Source organism: Chiloscyllium plagiosum, unplaced genomic scaffold (assembly GCF_037043375.1).
Source record: "Chiloscyllium plagiosum isolate Xiang-an unplaced genomic scaffold, Cpla_swu_hap1 HiC_scaffold_29, whole genome shotgun sequence".
In the NCBI taxonomy this organism is placed as follows: domain Eukaryota; kingdom Metazoa; phylum Chordata; class Chondrichthyes; order Orectolobiformes; family Hemiscylliidae; genus Chiloscyllium; species Chiloscyllium plagiosum.
In genome coordinates this window covers 1,424,527-1,442,416 of record NW_028270167.1, presented here as the reverse complement: position 1 = coordinate 1,442,416, position 17,890 = coordinate 1,424,527, and the positions used below count along the sequence as shown (strand labels likewise).

Here is a 17,890-nt window from a genome sequence, read left to right as displayed (position 1 = left end):
TTATACCTTATGGTCTTTATCTATGCTTAGATGCTGTTGTGCTGTCTGGCTGTTTATCTGAATGGTCATCATGGCCAAGATAATTGAGAACCACTCAATATCACTCAGGTACCTCCACCGATGCATTTGCTGTATAACTACAGCATTTCTAGGGAGCTGAGGTTAGCACAAACCAAGTTCAGAATGAATCATGCAATGTGTTTACTTCCAGGCTCCTTTGGGAATCTATTACTGAAGTACTTCTTCCCATTTCAGTGAGCTCGCTACTGTACAACTGAAGCTGAATGTCAGGACAGGAGAGGCGAATTCTCACATCTTGTATATCTGGACTCACTAAGTGGGATGTTGTGAAACTGAAAGCTTATTCAGAATACTAAATAATGAATTGGGTCAAAATCCTGGATCTCTCTCTCTCGAATGACATGGTGGAATTACTTACAGCAAATGCACTATGGCTGCAGCTCACCACCTTCTCAAGGGCAACTAAGAATGGTCAATAAATGTTGACCCAGCCAGAAACGCCTGAATGAATTGAACAAAGATGCATTGAGCTGACCTCTAAAACCTACAGCAATGGTAGTCTGCATTTGCAACTCTGACACTCTGTTTACACTTTGGACACAATGGCAGAAAGAAGAAATCTCATTCTTCTGTAAAAGAGGAAGTGAAAAATCAGATGGTTTCCTCATGATCACTCATCAGCTCTAGAATCTTGGTAAAAGGTATAGGCCTTGCAATAGGATGTCCTCCCACAACAGGACCTGGTTAGGAGAGGTCTCCTCTCAAACTACACTCACTGAGAATCAAGAAAGTCATTTAAGGAAAACAATAAATGTTAAAGGTAGTTCACTACCGCCAGCTCACAGTAGACAGAGTCACAGAGAGAGGCTGAGACAGAGTGGACTAAAGAGTAGTGGAAGTGAAACAGATGGAGACCTATAGTGAAAAACGTGACAGAGTTATAGATACTGAGACTGAAAGCTAGAGACCAGGATTCTGCACTAGTAAGTAATTTTCACAATGCTGATTCATTTATCGGCATGTTTTCTCATCTGGTCATGTTTTCCCATACTGCTGGTTTCTGAGGCTCAGTTCTTTTACTTCAACATCCTGTTTCTGGCTTAACGTTTTAAAAATTCAGTCATGACATGACAGCATTGCTGGCTGAGGCTCAGTATTTATTGCCTGTTTCTAGTTGCCTTTGAGAAGGTGGTAGTGAGCTGCCTCCTTGAACCGCTGCAGTCCACATGAAATACTGTCTGGAGCAGAGGTTCAAGAAGAGAAGGATATAGAGGGGAAGACACAAAGTGTAAAGACTAACTTTTTATTTTTCTATACTTTTGACTGTGAACTGAAATGGGAAAATGGATTGTTTTTAAAAACAACTTTAGAAGGGTTGCTACACTTTTTAAAAGCAGGTTAGCATCATTAAATTCAAGTGCTGTTTGTGATAGAGTCATAGTCATAGAGTCATACAGCATGGAAACAGACCCTTCAGTCCAACCAGTCCATGCTGACCATGTTCCCAAACTCAACTAATACCACCCGCCTGCATTTGTCCCATATCCCTCCAAACCTTTCCTATTTATGTTCCTATCCAAATGTCTTTTAAATGTTGTAACTGTACCCACATCTACCACTTCTTCTGGCAGTTCATTCACACACTCACCACTCTCTGTGTAAAAGTAGTTGCCTCTCATGTTCTTTTTAAAGCCTCTCCTCTCACCTTAAAAATATGACCCCGACTTTTGAACTCAACCCACTCTCGGGAAAAGACTCTTGCTATTCACCGTATCTATGCCTCTCATTATTTTATAAACCTCCAAAAGGTCAACCCTCAACCTCCTATGCTCCAATGAAAAACTATCCAGCCTCTCCCTATAGCTCAAACTCTCCATATCCAGCAAAATCCCGGTAAACCTTCTCTGAATCCTCTCCAACGTCATAATATCCTTCCTATAACTGCACATGGTACTCCTGAAGAGGCTCGGTTGGAGAACGAGTGATGATGTTTATTGTAGATTAAGTGGACACATGGGGAATTTACAAGATGTAATAAGTAGTTGACTAATCTGTGGAGTGGTGACTAGTTTTAAATGACAACAACTGTGTGATTGGCTCCTAGCTGGAAGAACAGCTTGTGGGTGTGAATGATTGTAGTGAGAAACCATCGGACCTCTGGAAATTAAAGTAGAGTCATTTTATCTGTAGTAAAAGCTCGCTAAAGCCTAAAGAAAGCCAGTTTATTTTCTCTCACCCATTGCTGCAAGCTGTTGCTTTTGACTCGTAAGTGAGAGACTTTAGATTTTGTGACCCAGTCATTCTGTGTTTCCTACAAAGAAGTGGAAAACTCCTGGAGAGAGAGATATCAACAACAGCAAATCCCAATGAGCTCAATGATCATCTCAATGTATCCTGCAGACAGGGACCATTGAGCTGATTTGCACAAATTTCTTAATTGTTAAGGTATGACATATAAAGTTGTCAGGTCACCTTGAGTTTCGTTTCTTTGTCAAATGTGAATGTGCCCAGTTTTTAAAAACTGTTACATCCTTGACTCCGTTATATCAATTCCACACTGTGCCCTCCCTATTCTTCCCTTTTTCAAATCTTCTGTTTTCTCTCTGCTTTTACCATTTTCTCAAAAACAATAATCGCCATCATAAATGACGCAGAATGATGCAACTTACAGCACAGACTGAGACCATCCAGTTCATCAAGCTCGCACTATTACTCAATAATTACTTTAGAGTAAAATCTCTCAAGAAGTTTTACAAGGTACAGTAGAGCAGGGAATGAAGGATACATTAACTGAAACTGTAATGGTTTGGGAAATAAACAGCCGTTATCAATGACAGGAAATCATTCTGGACCAGGATATCCTGGGATGATGCTCACAGAAAAAGGAAACATTGTTGATTAATTATAACACACTGCTTTTTCGTATTCCATTACAGATTAAAAATGGCGTGTATCACAATATTAATAACTGCAAGAACTGTAGCAACACTCACGGTGGAGATTGTGTCATTCTCTTTGGTTTATATGGAAGAGCCAATAGTTCTTTCTGTGAAAGAGAAAGTTGTAAGTGATTTAAATCACTCATACTCAGTCTTACCCAAAAAAACCAATACAGTAATCTGACTTCCAATAGAGATAGAGGTAAAGACAGAGGTGTAGAGATAGAGTGACTGAGAGAGTGTATGTTTAGTTTGGAGTAAAAGTCAAACACAAGATAGTGGTTGCAGATAATGTGGTTTCCATTAGAATGGAGGAAGAAGTGCGCTACAATTGTAATTTGGAGTCGCTGGTGTTGGACTGGGGTGTATAAAGTTAAAAATCCCAAAATTCACACAAATCACACACAGAATCCTATGTCTTACAATCTTATTCTCCACAACCACCTGATGAAGGAGCAGTGCTCCAAAGGCTAGTGCTTCCAAATAAACCTGTTGAACTATAACCTGGTGTTGTGTGATTTTTAACTTGCTACAATTGTAGTCAGGGCTAAGGCACATACCTGGAGACAATAAGGAAGAGTTAGGCCACGGAGGGATTGAAAATGAGAATGAGGATCTTCGAATAGATGCTAATGAGAGTTAGCGAGCATTGAGGTGAGAAGCGAAGTGACTGTGTAAGTAAGGATGTGTTGGGTTCATGTTGAGTGAAGTGGAAGAGGCTAGCAAAGGGGATGGTTGAAAAATTGAGTCTGAACATAACAAAGAGGCTCAGTATCTGGTGTTGTTACATTGAGAAGAACAGTACGAAGACGAGAAGTTGGATTTGTTTTGAAACACACACATCATTCTGTCCTACTTACATCTGATGCATTCACAAAATGAACTTTGTTACCAAAACAGATGGTCAAACAGCCCAAAGAAAGGTGACTTAACAACCCAATCTATTCGTGTAGTTACAGGGTCTGGACTGAGCATCATCCCAATCATATCAGACAGCCAACAAAGACTATATCATCTGCCTTATTTCATCACATAAGCAGGCCCTGAATACTTGAAAATATACACAATCAAGGACAGAATAGAGCATACCTGAAACTATTTACAACAAAGTAGACAGCTGCATATTTCCAGTTATCAGCAGCAATACTCAGTGTACACCAATATTTACAGTGAAGAGGAAGTCGGAGGTGTGCATGCTTCTACAGTCACACTTAATAAAGCTTTTTTAAAAATTCATTCACAGGACGAGAGCATCGCTGGCTAGGCAGCATCGCTGTGGGACTGGAGACACATGTAGGCCAAACCAGGTAAGGATGGCAGCTTCCATCCCTGATGGACATTACTGATCCAGATGGATTTTTCCAACAATCGACAATGGATTTATGGTCATAATTTGAATATTAATTCCAGATTTTTATTGAATTCAAATTCTGGAGGGATTCGAACCCGGATCCCCGGAACATTATCTGGGTCTCTGCATTAATAGGCCAGCAATAATACCATTAGACCATTGCCTCCCCAGCAGGGCAATATGACAGTCCGGGGTGGGGGGTGGCAGGGAGGCTACATAGTTTAAATATTGACAAGTTGGAAGAGCTGTATTTACTGTACTCAAAAATATCGATATTGCAGTAGGGGTTTGCATTCCAATATACCCACAGTTCAAAGAGACTAATTGGGCTTTATCCAAGCAGTGAGAATATTAGGATGAAGATGCTGGTTGATGAGGCCTGTGCCCTCAGGCTGTGAAATATGAACACCTACAAATATCACAAGAGGAAGCTAAAACATTTATCCACCTTCCACTGCTTTCATAGAGTCATAGAGATGTACAGCATGGAAACAGACTCTTCAGTCCAACCCGTCCATACCGACCAGATATCCCAACCCAATCTAATCCCACCTGCCAGCACCCACCCCATATCCATCCAAACCCTTCCTATTCATATACCCATCCAGATGCCTTTTAAATGGTGCAATTGTACCAGCCTCCACCACTTCCTCTGGCAGCTCATTCCATACACGTACCACCCTCTGTGTGAAAACATTGCCCCTTAGGTCCCTTTTATATCTTTCCCCTCTCACCCTAAACCTATGCCCTCTAGTTTTGGACTCCCCCACCCCAGGGAAAATACTTTGTCTATTTAAAGCTGAAAATGTGTTGCTGGAAAAGCGCAGCAGGTCAGGCAGCATCCAGGGAACAGGAGAATCGACGTTTCGGGCATAAGCCCTTCTTCAGGAACTTTGTCTATTTACCCCATCCATGCTCTCTTGATTTAATAAATCTCTATAAGGTCACCCCTCAGCCTCTGATGCTCCAGGGAAAACAGCCCCAGCCTATTCAACCTCTCCCTATAGTTCAAATCCTCCAACCCTGGCAACATCCTTGTAAATCTTTTCTGAACCTTTTTCAAGTTTCACAACATCCTTCCGATAGGAAGGAGACCAGAATTGCACACAATATTCCAACAGTGGCCTAATCAATGTCTTGTACAGCCACAACATGACCTCCTAACCCCTGTACTCAATACTCTGACCAATAAAGGAAAGCATACCAAATGCCTTCTTCACTATCCTGTCTACCTATCTACTCTACTTTCAAGGAACTATGAACCTGCACTCCAAAGTCTCTTTGTTCAGCAACACTCCCTAGGACCTTACCATTAAGTGTATAAATCCTGCTAAGATTTGCTTTCCCAAAATGCAGCATCTCACATTTATCTAAATTAAACTCCATCTGTCACTCCTCAGCTCACTGGCCCATCTGATCAAGATCTCGTTGTAATCTGAGGTAACCTTCTTCACTGTCCACTACACCTCCAATTTTGGTGTCATCTGCAAATTTCCTAACTATACCTCTTATGCTCACATCCTAATCATTTATATAAGTGATGAAAAGTAGAGGACCCAACACTGATCCTTGTGGCACTCCACTGGTTACAGGCCTCCAGTTTGAAAAACAACCCTCCACAACCACCCTCCGTCTTCTACCTTTTGAGCCAGTTCTGTATCCAAATGGCTAGTTCTCCCTGTATTCCATGAGATCTAACCTTGCTAACTAGTCTCCCATGGGGAACCTTGTCGAACGCCTTACTGAAGTCCATATAGATCACATCTACTGCTCTGCCTTCATCAATCTTCTTTGTTACTTCTTCAAAAAACTCAATCACGTTTGTGAGACATGATTTCCCATGCACAAAGCCATGTTGACTATCCCGAATCAGTCCTTGCCTTTCCAAATACATTTACATCCTGCCCCTCAGGAGCCGGGACGTCAGGCTCACTTGTGTATAGCTCCCTGGCTTGTCCTTATCACCTTTCTTAAATAGTGACATCACGTTAGCCAACCTCCAGTCTTCCGGCAACTCACCTGTGACTATTGATGATACAAATATCTCAGCAAGGGGCCCAGCAATCACTTCCTTAGCTTCCCACAGAGTTCTAGAGTACACCTGATCAGGTACTGTGAATTTATCCACTTTTATGCATTTCAAGACATCCAGCACTTCCTCCTCTGTAATATGGGCATTTTTCAAGATGTCACCATCTATATCTTTCAAATCCTTTTCCACAGTAAACACTGATGCAAAATACACGTTTAGTATCTCCCCCATCTCCTGCAGCTCCACACAAAGGCCGCCTTGCTGATCTTTGAGGGGCCCTATTCTCTCCCTAGTTACCCTTTTGTCCTTAATATATTTGTAGAAACCCTTTGGATTCTCCTTAACCCTACATGCCAAAGTTACCTCATGTCAGTGCAGTATTTCATGGAATGATGGAATCACTAATCGTAGCTCTCAAGGACAAATCTCCCAATGATTATTAGCACTCACCAGGGAGCACATTTGCATGATGGAAGACAGGCTCAAGGGTTACTGCTTTATGAGATGTTGCATTATTTTGGAACTTTGGAGAAAAATCAGAACAACAGGAGGAAGAGAACAGAGGGAATGTTCACACTGTCAGTGAGAGAAAGAGAAATAAATCTACACTGCTGTCTAACACAGCAGTGAATCAGCGCAGCTACTGCGTGTTTGAGTTCAAGTATTTCTGGACATTACAGTGCTTCTAAGAAAAACCACCAAACAGCGAAATTCATAGCTACATTTGGAGGAATGTGTGTGGGAGAGCTCAGCACAACAGCAGGTAAGTGCATGGTTTTTCAGTGTACCCTAGCTGTCTTTTCTTTTAATAGTGAGTAGAGTGGGTTCTTTTTGGTTATACATTTTATTGAGATCTGTCTCTTGATTAAAATTCAAAAATATAAAACATAGGCACTAAGTTAGCCTGGAGTAGTAAGACTGTGCTATTTTCTGTAGATTGTTAAGGTACAAAGATGGCCTTCAGGAGAGTAATGTGCTCTTCCTATCAGATTTGGGACGTTAGGAAGAATTTCCATTTTATGATGATAATGTCTGCAGTAAGTGTGTTTGGTTGCAAATCCTATCAGATCGCACGGATCGTTTGGAGTGATAGTTAGAGGCCATGAGGAATTCATAAAAACTAGGGGGTGTGATGGACGGCAGTTATAGGAAAGGAGAAGAGCCTCAGATAGAGTCAGATAGATGGGTTAACTCCAGGAAAGATAGGAGAGGTAGGCAGGTAGTGCAGGAGTCTCCTGTGGCTATCCCCAACTCAAACAAGTATGATGTTTTGGAAAATGTAGGGCGTGATGGACTCTCAGGGGACTGTAGCATAAACAGCCAAGTTTCTGGTACCCAGACTGGCTCTGATATAATGAGGGGTATGTCGGGTTCCAAGCGATCAATTGTGATAGGGGACTCTCTAGTCAGAGGCACAGACAGACATTTCTGTGGCCGACAGCAAGAAATCAGAATTGTGTCTTGCCTCCCTTGCCAGGATCAAGGATATCTCAGAGAGAGCGCAGAATATTCTTAATGGGGAGTGGGACCAACAGGAGGCCATTGTACACATGGGGTGTGGGGGGGGGGGGGGGGGGGGAGGGTGCAAGGCAAGAGAAGGAGGGGAGTGGAGTTTTTGATAAGAACAAAAACAAAGAACATTACAGCACAGGAACAGGCCCTTCGGCCCTTCAAGCCTGCGCTGATCCAGATTCTCTATCTAAAGCTGTTGCCAATTTTCCAAGGATCTGTATCCCTCTGCTCCCTGCCCATTCATGTAGCTGTCTAGATACATCTTAAATGATACTATCGTGCCTGCCCCTACCACCTCTGCTGGCAGCATATTCCAGGCACCACCCCACCCTCTGCGTAAAGAACTTTCCACGCATATCTCCCTTAAACTTTTCCTCTCTCACCTTGAACTTGTGACCCCTAGTAATTGAGTCCCCCACTCTGGGAAAAAGTTCTTGCTATCCACTCTGTTAATACCTCTCATGATTTTGTAGATCTCAAGTATGTCCCCCCTCAACCTCCATCTTTCTAATGAAAATAATCCTAATCTACTCAATCTCTCTTCACAGCTAGTGCCCTCCATACCAGGCAACACCCTGGTGAACCTCCTCTGTACACTCTCCAAAACATCCACATCCTTTTGGTAATGTGGCAACCAGAACTGTACATAATATTCCAAATGCGGCTGAACCAAAATCCTATACAACTGTAACACGTCCTGCCAACTCTTGTACTCAATACCCCATCCGATGAAGGAAAGCATGCCGTATGCCTTCTTAATCACTCTATCGACCTGCATTGCCACCTTCAGGGACCAATGGACCTGAACACCCAGATGTCCCTATACATCAATTTTCCCCAGGACATTTCCATTTACCATTTAGTTCGCTCTTGAATTGGATCTTCCAAAATACATCACCTCGCATTTATCTGGATTGAACTCCATCTGTCATTTCTCTACCCATTTCTCCAATCTGTCTATATTCTGCTACATTCTCTGACAGTCCCCTTCACTATCTGCTACTCCACCAATCTTAGTATCATTTGCAAACTTGCTCATCAGACCACCTACCTTCCTCCAGATCGTTTATGTATATCACAAACAACAGTGGTCCCAGCACGGATCCTTGTGGAACACCACTGAGCACAGTTTTCCATTTTGAGAAACTTCCTTCCACTACTTCTCTCTGTGTCCTGCTGCCTAGCCAGTTCTCTATCCATCTAGCTAGTACACCCCGGACCCCATGCAACTTCACTTTCTCCACCAGCCTACCATGGGGAACCTTATCAAACACCTTACTGAAGTCCATGCACCGAAATCTACAGCCCTTGCGTCATTAAACAACTTTGTCACTTCCTCAAAGTGGTAACATTACTGCTGTTCTTAGGGAGGATATTCCTGGGAATATGCCAGGGAAGTTATTTGGGTGGAACTGAGAAATAAGAAAGAGATGATTACCTTATTTGCATTGTACTATAGACCCCCCCACCCCAATAGTCAGCAGGAAATTGAGAAACAAATTTGTAAGGAGATCTCAGTTATCTGTAAGAATAATAGGGTGGTTATGGTAGGGGATTTTAACTTTCCAAACAGAGACTGGGACTGCCATAGCGTTAAGGGTTTAAATGGAGAGGAGTTTGTTAAATGTGTACAAGAAAACTTTCTTATTCAGTATTTTAATGTACCAACTAGAGAAACTGCAAAACTTGACCTACTCTTGGGAAATAAGGCAGGGAAGGTGACTGAGGTGTCAGACAGGGAGCACTTTGGGGCCAGTGACCATAATTCTATTAGTTTTAAAACAGTGATGGAAAAGGATAGACCAGATCTAAAAGTTCAAGTTCTAAATTGGAGGAGGGACAATTTTGAAGGTATTAGGCAAGAAATTTCAAAAGTTGATTGAGTGTGGATGGCTGGAAAATGAGAAGCCTTCAAAAATGAGATAACGAGATTCCAGAGACAGTATGTTCTGTTAGGGTGAAAGGTAAGGAAGAGAGGTGTAGAGAATGCTGGATGACTAGAGAAATTGAGATTTTGGTCAAGAAAAACATGGAAGCATATGTCAGGTATAGATAGCAGAGATCGAGTGAATCCTTAGAAGAGTTTAAGGGCAGTCGGAGTATACTTAAGAGGGAAATCAGGAGAGAAAAAGGGGACATGAAATAGCTTTGGCAAAAGGATTTTATAAATACATTAATAAAAAAAGAGTAACAAGGGAGAGAATAGAACCCCTCATTGATCAGCAAGGCAGTATATGTGTGGAGTCGCAGGAGATGGGGGAGATAGTAAACAAGTATTTTGCATCAATGTTTACTTTGGAGAAAGACATGGAAGATACACAATATGAGGAAGTGGATGGTGACATCTTGAAAAATGCCCATATTACAGAGGAGGAGGTGCTGGATGTCTTAAAAAGTAAAAAGTGGATGAATTCCCAGGACCTGATCAAGTGTATCCTTGAATTCTTTGTGAAGCTAGGGAAGTGATTGCTGGGCCTCTTGCTGAGATATTTGTATCATTAATAGTCACAGATGAGGTGTTGGAAGACTGGAGGTTGGCTATTGTGGTGCCACTGTTTAAGAAGGGTGGTTAAGGAAAAGCCAGGGAACTGTAAATGAGTGAGCCTGACGTTGGTGGTGGACAAGTTGTTGGAGGGAATCTGAGGGACTGAATTTACATGTATTTGTAAAGGCAAAGACTGATTAGGGATAGTTTACATGGCTTTATGCATGGGAAATCATCTCTCACTAACTTGATTGAATTTTTGAAGAATTAACAACAAAGATTGATGAGTACAGAGCAGTGAACGTGATCTATATGGACTGCATTAAGGTGTTCGACAAAGTTTCTCGTAGTAGACTGGTTAGCAAGGTTAGACCACATGGAATACAGACAGAACTCAGCCATTTGGATACAAAACTGGCTCAAAGGTAGAAGACAGAGCGCGGTGGAGGGTTGCCTTTCAGACAGGAGGCCTGTGACCAGTGGAGTGCCACAAGGATCAGTGCTGGGTCCACTACTTTTCATCATTTATATAAATGATTTAGATGTGAACACTGGAGGTATAGTTAGTAAGTTTGTAGATGATACCAAAACTGGAGGTGTAGTGGACAGTGAAGAAGATTACCTCAGAGTGCAACAGGATCTTGAGCCAATGAGCTGAGGAGTGGCAGATGGAGTTTAATTTAGATAAATGTGAGGCGCTGCAGTTTGGAAAGGCAAATCAGAGCAGGACTTATACACTTAATGATAAGGTCCTGGGGAGTGTTGCTGAACAAAGAGACCTTGGAGTGCAGGTTTATAGTTCCTTGGAAGTGGAGTCTCAGGTAGATAGGATAGTGAAGAAGGCGTTTGGTATGCTTTCCTTTAGTGGTAAGTGCATTGAGTATAGGAGTTGGGAGGTCAAGTTGCAGCTGTACAAGACATTGATTAGGCCACTTTTGGAATATTGCATGCAATTCTGGCCTCCCTCCTATTGGAAGGATGTTGTGAAACTTGTACGGGTTCAGAAAAGGTTTACAAGGATATTGCTGTCGTTAGAGATTTCAAACTACAGGGAGAGGCTGAATAGACTGGGTCTATTTTACGAAGAGTGTTGGAGGCTGAGGGGTGATCTTGTAAAGGATTATAAAATGATGAGGGTCAAGGATAGAGTGAATAGCCAAGATATTTTTGCTGGGTGGGGAAGTCCAAAACTAGAGGGCTTAGATTTAATGTAAGAGAGGAAAGATTTTAAAAGGACAGAAGGGGCAAGTTTTTTTTTAATGGAATCCCTACAGCATGGGAACAGACCACCCAGCCCAACGAGTCCACACTAAGCCTTCAAAGGGCACCCCACCCAGACCCACATCCCCATCTCATCCTCACAACTCCCACGGCTAATGTATCCAACCTACACATCCCTGAGCACAATGAGCAATTTAGTATGCCCAATCCACCTAACTTGCACCTCTTTGGACTGTGGGAGGAAACCTACGTAGATACGGGAAGAATGTGCAAACTCCACACAGATAGTCACCCGACGGTGTAATCGAACTGGGGTCTCTGGGATTGTGAGGTAGCAGTGCTAACTACTGAGCCACTGTGCAATTCCATTTTCCATGCAGAGGGTGGTACATGCAGGCAATGTGCTGCCAGAGGAAATGGTGGAGGCAGGTACAATTACAACATTTAGAAGGCATCTGGATGGGCATGTGAATAGGATGGGTTTACTGGGCTATGGGCCAAATGCTGGCAAATGGGACTAGATTGATTTAGGATATCTGGCAGGCATGGAAGAGCTGGACCTAAGGGTCTGTTTCTGTGCTATACATCTCTATGACTCTCTGACTAATTTTTTAGCAGCCTGAGAACTCATGAAGGAAATGCTGAAAGAGAAGTTGTATTCATGAGAACACCAATGAAAATGTCTTTAGGAAAATGACATTTACTGGTTACTGCAGCACACAAGTGTTTCACATAGGATCTTTGTAAACTTCGACTCGAAAGTATTCTGCCAAATCTTTGGTGTTTAGTGAAGTGATGTTGGAATCTACAGAGCCAGCTCATAGATTTTGTTTTATTTTGTTAAATACCATCTCTCTCGAGGGAGTAGATAAAAAGATTAGGCATTTGATTTTTCTTTCCCAGTTCCTTTGCTCCAGCTGCCTCTCACAGTAGAATAAATGTTTAGAGGGGCTCACAGCACTCAAGTGAACATCCGTCCTGTATGAGTTGCCAAGCTAATCGAATGTAAATGTATCACAATCAGTTGATCTTGTGCATTTCTTATAAAATCATGAAGTAGCCATCAGGAGAGAGCACCTTCATTCCCAGCAAGGTATGCTGAGACAATTAGTCGCACAGCATATTTTAAAACTGCTAAACCAGATTACACCAGGAATTGGACTGAAGTTGGGATATTCTGGTCTCGCTGGCTCAACCACAATGGACCAACAGAATCACTATGTGCTGATCCACTGGATTTTGAAAGAATTAATGAAAGGACAACAGTCTGTCCTCATTAATATCGTAACAACAATTTCACTTCCAGACTAAAAACAGTCAGGAACAATGGCAATAATATCACCTCCCACACAAGAACTGATAAATCAGAGAAAAAAATCTTCTACCATGTCACTCCACATTAAGCTTTTGAAAGAACCACAATCCCAAGCAGCATATTGTTTAAGGTAATTTTCAGGACAACATCAACCCATTCTATCATACAATGAGAGGCCTGCAGCCTTAATATCTCATAGAGGGAGCTCCTGAATTCACGAGTGCAACATGATGCAGTTGTTATATATCCATTCATTTGAGCTACAGATTTCTCCTTTGCTTAAGTATTATTTTCTTCGTCTCCGTAAAGAGCAAAAGAAAGATAGAAAACAGCTTTAATTCTCAGCTCCAGCAGTATCTCACTTCCAAATTAAGAAGGGAATTCTGGGATCTGGAAGAGGGGAGCTGTGTAATCCTTGTGTACCATTTCAATATCAGATAAAATTCTGAGTCTCATGAAACCAAATTACACCATGTAGGTTTCATTTATCTGAATGCTTTTTGAAGAATTCCAGGATCAAACCTAATTAATCAAATAAAACAAAATCCTGCAGATGCTGGAAATCTGTCTATACACAGAAACTGCCAGAGAAACTCAGCAGGTCTGGCAGAATCCTGGGAACTTTGGAAACAAAGTTAATGTTTCCAGTCTGATATGACTTCAGAGAAGAGTTATATTTGACTCAAAACATTAACTCTGTTTCTCTCTTGATTTTATTTTATTTATTACTGTCATATATACCTAGGTACAGTGAAAAATTTTGTTTTGTGTGCAGTACAGGCACATTATAACATATAAAGTGCATTAGGATAACAGAACAGAGTGAGAAATTCCAGAGATGTAGAGGAAAGGACAGCAAAGATAATTCTCGATAGGAGAGAGTGTAACAGGGTAGTTGTTATGGGGGCCTTTAACTTTCCAAATATTGACTGGGACTACTATAGTTCGAGTACTTTAGATAGACCAAGTTTTTGTCCAATGTGTGCAGAAAGGTTTCCTGACACAGTATGTAAAGAGGCCAACAAGTGGCGAGGCCACATTATATTTTGTACTGGGTAATGAACCTGGCCAGGTGTTGAATTTGGAGGTAGGTGAGCACTTCGATGATATTGACCACAATTCGGTTATGTTTACTTTGGCGATGGAAAGGGTTAGGTATATATCGCAGGGCAAGAATTATTGTTAGGGGAAAGGCAATCATAATGTGATTAGACAAGATTTAAGATGGATAGGATGGGGAAGGAAACTGCAGGGGATGGGCACAATAGAAACGTGGAGCTTTCTCAAGAAATAGCTACTGCGTGTCCTTGATAAGTATGTACCCGTCAGGCAGGGAGAAAGTTAAAGAGAGCAGGAGTGATGGCTTATTAAGGAAGTTGAATCTCGTGTCAAGAGGAAGAAGAAGATTTATGTTAGGGTGAGATGTGAAGGTTCAGTTAGGGCGCTTGTGAGTTACAAGTTAGCCAGGAAAGACCTAAAGAAAGAGTTAAGAAGAACCAGGAGGGGACGTGAAAAGTCATTGGCAGACACGATCAAAGAAACCCCTAAAGCTTTCTATAGTATATCAGGAATAAAAGAATGACTAGAGTAAAATTAGGACCAATCAAGGATAGTAGTGGGAAGTTGTGCATGGATCAGAGGAGATAGGGGAAGCGCGAAAGGAATATTTTTGTCAGTACTCACACTAGAAAAAGACAATGTTGTCGAGGAGAATACTGAGAAACAGGCTATTAGACTAGATGGGATTGAGGTTCACAAGGAGGAGGAATTAGCAATTCTAGACAATATAAAAATAGATAAGTCCCCTGGGCCGGATGGGATTTATCCTAGGATTCTCTGGGAAGTCAGAGAGGAGATTGCCGAGCCATTGGCTTTGATCATGATGTTGTCATTGTCTACAGGAATAATGCCAGAAGATTGGAGGATAACAAATCTTGTTCCCTTGTTCAAGAATGGGAAGAGAGACAACCCAGGAAATTATAGACCAGTGAGCCTTACTTTGGTTGTGTGTAAGGTGTCCAAAAAGGTTATAAGAGGTAGGATTTATAATCATCTGGAGAGGAATAGATTGATTAGGGATAGTCAGTACGGTTTTGTGAAGGATAATTGTGCCTCACAAACTTTATTCAGTTCTTTGAGAAGGTGACCAAACAGGTGGATTAAGGTAAAGTGATTGATGTGGTGTATATGGATTTCAGTGAGGTGTTTGATAAGGCTCCCCATGGTAGGTTATTGCACAAAATACAGAGGCATGGGATTGAGGGTGACTTAGTGGTTTGGATCAGAAATTGGCTAGCTGAAAGAAGAGAGGATGGTGGGAAATATTCATCCTGGACTTCAGTTACTAGCGGTGTACCGCAATGATCTGTTTTGGGGTCACTGCTGTTTGTCATTTTTATAAACAACCTGGATGAGGGCGTAGAAGGATGGGTTAGTGAACTTGTGGATGACACTAAGGTCGGTAGAGTTGTGGATAGTGCTGAAGGATGTTGCAAGTTACAGAGGGACATAGATAAGCTACAGAGCTGGGCTGATAGATGGCAAATGGAGTTTAATGTGGAAAAGTGTGAGGTGATTCACTTTGGAAGGAGCAACAGGAATAGAGACTATTGAGCTAATAGTAAGATTTTTTATCATGTAGATGAGCAGAGAGGTCTCGGTGAGCATATACATAGATCCCACAAGGATGCCACCCAGGCTGATAGAGTTGTTAAGACAGCATACAGCGTGTTAGCTTTTATGAATAGAGGGATTGGGTTTCTGGACCATAACATAATAGAACATAGAAAAGTACAGCACAGAACAGGCTCTTTGGCTCACGAAGTTGTGCCGAGGTTTAATCCTAATGTAAAATATAGTAACTTAGCCTACACACCCCTCAACTCACTGCTATCCAGTCGCTTAAATGTCTCCAATGACTCTACTTCCAACACCACAGCTGGCAACATGTTTCATGCATTCACAACTCTCTGTGTAAAGAACCTACCTCTGACGTCTCCTTTATACTTTCCTCCTAATATGTTCAAACTATGACACCTCGTACCAGTCAATCCTGCCCTGGGGAAATGTCTCTGGCTATTGACTCTATCTATTCCTCCCATTATTTTGTACAACTCGATCAGGTCTCCTCTCTTCCTCCTTCTCTCCAGAGAGAAAAGTCCGAGCTTATTCAACCTCTCTTCATGAGGCAAGCCCTCCAGTCCAGGCAGCATCCTCTCCAAAGCCTCTGTATCTTTCCTATAGTAGGGAGACCAGAGCTGGACACAATATTCCAAGTGTGGTCTCACCAGGGACTTGTAGAGCTGCAGCAAAACCTCGCAGCTCTTAACTCGATCCCCCTGTTAATGAAAGCCAAAACACCATATGCTTTCTGAACAACCCTGTCCACTTGGGTGGCAACTTTGAGGGATCTATGTACTTGCACACCCAGATCCCTCTGTTCCTCCACACTGCCAAGAATCCTGTCTTTAATCCAATATTCAGCATTCGGGTTCGACCTTCCAAAATGCATCACTTCGCATTTATCCAGGTTGAACTCCATCTACCATTTCTCAGCCCAGCTCTGCATCCTGTCTATGTCGCGCTGCAGACTGCAGTATCCCTCTATACTATCGACGACACCTCCAACCTTTGTGTCATCTGCAAATTTATTAACCCATCCCTCAACCTTGTCATCCAAGTCATTTGTAAAAACTACAAAGAGCAGAGCCTTGCGGTACCCACTCAACACTGACCTCCAGGCAGAATAATTTCCATCTATAACCACTCTCTGCCTTCTGTCAGCCAGTCAATTCTGAATCCAGATAGCCAAATCTCCCTGTATTCCATACTTCCTGACTTTATGAATGAGCCTACCATGGGGAACCCTATCAAATGCCTTGCTGAAGTCCATATACACCACATCCACTGCTCAACTGTCATTGACCTGTCTTGACAGCTCTTCAAAGAACTCAATAAGATTTGTGAAGCATGACCTGTCCCTCACAAAGCCATGCTGACTGCCTTTAATCACACTATGCTTTGCTAAATAGTCATAAATCCTATCCCTCAGAATTCTTTCCAAACCTTTGCTGACCACAGACGTAAGACGGACTGGTCTGTAATTGCCAGGGATTACCCTTCTTGAAAAGAGGAACAACACTCGCCTCCTTCCAATCCTCCAGAATGACTCCTGTGGAGAGTGAGGAGGCAAATATCCTCACCAGCAGCTTAGCAACCTCCTTTCTCGCTTCCCAGAGCAGCCTAGGATAAATCTGGTCTGGCCCTGGGGACTTTTCAATCTTAATGTTTTCCAAAATTTCTAGCACATCAACTTCATCAATCTTGATCTGGTCAAGACAGTATCCCAGCTCCTCTTAAGTTTTCATTTACAACAAGTTCCCTTTCCTCGGTGAAAATCGAAGCACAAAACTCATTTAGGGCTTCCCCTATCTGCTCAGACTCCACACACAAGTTCTCTGTGCTATCCCTGATCATTCTCTTATTCCTCACGTATGAGTAAAATGCCTTTGGGTTCTCCCTAATCCTTCTTGCCAAGCCTTTTTCGTGCCCACTCCTGGCCCTCCTCAGTCCATTTCTGAGCTCCTGTGCTAGAGCCTTGCTTTCTTCGCCTTATGTAAGCCGCCTTCTTCCTTTTGACAAGAAGTTCCTCTGTTCTCGTCATCCAAGTTTCCTTAATCTTACCCCTTTTACCTGTCTCAGTGGAACAAATTCGTGCATCACTCGCAACAACTGCTCCTTGAATAGTCTCCACATGTCTACTGTGCCCTTTCTGTGGAACAATTGCTCCCAGTCTATACTTCCCAAATCCTGTCTGAGAGCGTCATAATTTCCTTTTCCCCAATTAAATATCTTCCCTCGGTAACTGCTTCTTTCTCTCTCCAAGGCTATGCTAAATGTGAGGCAGTTGTGATCACTTTCACCAAAGTGCTCTCCCACCGCGAGATGCTGCAGCTGTACACACTCTGGTGTGGCCACACTTGGAGTATGGCATACAGTTCTAGTCACCGCATTA

The 17,890-nt window shown here is 42.3% G+C and overlaps 1 protein-coding gene across 7 annotated transcripts in view; it reads right to left on the bottom strand.

Annotated features, from left to right (window-relative positions):
• Positions 1 to 17,890, bottom strand: part of LOC122541134 (cilia- and flagella-associated protein HOATZ) — a 61,959-nt gene that overhangs the window by 1,157 nt on the left and 42,912 nt on the right. For 5 of the 7 annotated variants that reach the window (XM_087976295.1, XM_087976294.1, XM_087976299.1 and 2 more), the window contains one exon: positions 3,015 to 3,067. The exons of the other annotated variants lie outside the window; for them this stretch is intronic. In XM_087976295.1, coding sequence (XP_087832421.1) covers positions 3,015 to 3,067 — 53 coding nt within the window. The remainder of the gene's footprint in view (positions 1 to 3,014; positions 3,068 to 17,890) is intronic. 7 annotated transcript variants of the gene reach the window in all.